Consider the following 1858-nt stretch of genomic DNA (forward strand, 5'->3'; position numbering starts at 1 on the left):
ATACAGTTTGACTATAATTTGCGAGACAAATCTTTTAAACCTAATTAACCCATGACGAAACAATAATTACCAAATACAAACGAAAATACTACAATACTTTACACCCAAAACTTTTTGCATCTAAACAAAACAAGGCGGGATGAATTTGGGCCAGACGCTGTCCCAGTAATCATCTGGCACCGCTGTCAAGACTCAAAGAGTCAACTGCTACTATGCTACGGAGAACAGAGGAACAAAGCTGTCAAGACTCAAAGAGTCAACTGCTACTATGCTACGGAGAACAGAGGAACAAAGCCAGGGTACTCTGCCTCTACGACAGCAGGGGACTTGGCATCCTCCGTGAACCACCGGTGCTTGAGCGCGTCCGCTGCGGTAAGCCTCTCGTCGGGGTCGAATCTCAGAAGGCCGGCGAGGACCTCGCGCCCGGCCTGCGACAGCTCCGGTAGGACGTCGAACACATGCAATCCTGTCGTACTGAACTCGTCTCGCAGGTCCTTTATCTGCTGGAGCACGTCCTCCTCCGTGTCGGCCTCGAACAGGGGTTGGCCAGCCAGCAGCTCCGCCATGACGCACCCCAACGCCCACATGTCCACTGCAGGCCCGTAGCACCTGCTGCCCATCAGTTGCTCCGGCGAGCAGTACTGCGTCGTGCCCACGCACCGCTCGGGGTACGGCGTCCCAGCGGGTTTCATTGGCGTCGCGCAACCGAAATCGCAAATCTTTAGCACGCCGCCGGGGACAAGGAGGACATTCTCCGGCTTTATGTCACGGTGAAGCGTCCTGGTGCTGTGCAACTTCTTAGCAGCGTCCAGAAGCTGCCGCATGAACGCGCGCGTCCGATCCTCGGAGAAGGGCCGCGTGAGCCAGTCGCGGAGGCTGGAGCCGGCGAACTCCATCACAATGAACAGGTCCCCGGTCTCCTCGTTGGTGGCGACATCCTTGATCTGCACGATCGACGGGTGGCCTCGGCACGCGGCAAGGCATCCGGCCTCACGGAAGACGGCGGCGCGGTCGGGCCCGCCTCCGCCGCCGTGGATGTACTTGACGGCGACCTTCTCGCCCGTGCGCCTATGACGCGCCTTGAACACGACGCTGTAGGTGCCCTCCCCTATCACCTCGAGCTTGTCGTAGTCGTCGATGCTCGAGAACTGATAGCGTGCCCGCTTCTTGGTGGCTGCAGGCGGGGGACAGGCAACGTCGGCCGCCGGACGCTTGCGGGCTGTCGTCACCGCCGCCGCAGCCATGATCCAAGACGGATAGATGGATCCTTGCACGCCGAGAGAAAGATGGTAGTATATATATGGCACCGGCGATGGGGCGCCTCCAGATATATATAGGGTTCAAAATGCGTCTTCTACTCGAAGTAGAGTTCGTGGAGAGAGGGCGAGCTAGCGCCGTGCTCTACGTTGATTTCCGTCAGCGCCAAGGCACCACCAAACCGCCATTCAAATCCGAATAGAACACGAAAAGTACGGGTCTCCTGCCATTTGCCAGCTCGCTTGTAACATATCCTTTTGTTCATCGTCTATATAGCTGGTTCTAAAAGACGCTTGTAACATACTCCATCAGTCCAAAAAAAAAAAACAAATCACTCTAGAACTACAGAAGACTTTTGACTGAGCAGTGGGCCAGCCGGTTGCAGTACGTGTTCACAACTGAGAACAGGGCCTGGATGGATTTTAGGATATTTTTGTAATCGTAATAACTAACCCCTGCGATTCCAGGAGCTCCATTCTTTCGGATACTTCAGGAGCTCCAATTGAAATCTTCCTTTTAAAAAAAAATATTTGCGGGAGCGCCGTGATGTCATTTAAGGAAGAAGAAGCAAGCATCAATATTACATAAAACCCATGCTAGA

General features: G+C 54.4%; 1 protein-coding gene across 1 annotated transcript; it reads right to left on the reverse strand.

The window, feature by feature from the left end:
• Positions 1 to 266: 266 nt before the first annotated feature.
• LOC120674888 (putative cyclin-dependent kinase F-2) lies at positions 267 to 1244 on the reverse strand. Its single transcript, XM_039955989.1, has one exon. The coding sequence runs from the start codon at positions 1242 to 1244 to the stop codon at positions 267 to 269; it is 978 nt and encodes a 325-aa protein (XP_039811923.1).
• Positions 1245 to 1858: the final 614 nt, after the last annotated feature.

The sequence above is a fragment of the Panicum virgatum genome, chromosome 5N, assembly GCF_016808335.1.
Source record: "Panicum virgatum strain AP13 chromosome 5N, P.virgatum_v5, whole genome shotgun sequence".
In the NCBI taxonomy this organism is placed as follows: Eukaryota; Viridiplantae; Streptophyta; class Magnoliopsida; order Poales; family Poaceae; genus Panicum; species Panicum virgatum.

Excerpts from the sequence above, each read along its gene's own strand:
- LOC120674888 (XM_039955989.1), bottom strand. The coding sequence starts at position 1,244 with ATGGCTGCGGCGGCGGTGACGACAGCCCGCAAGCGTCCGGCGGCCGAC.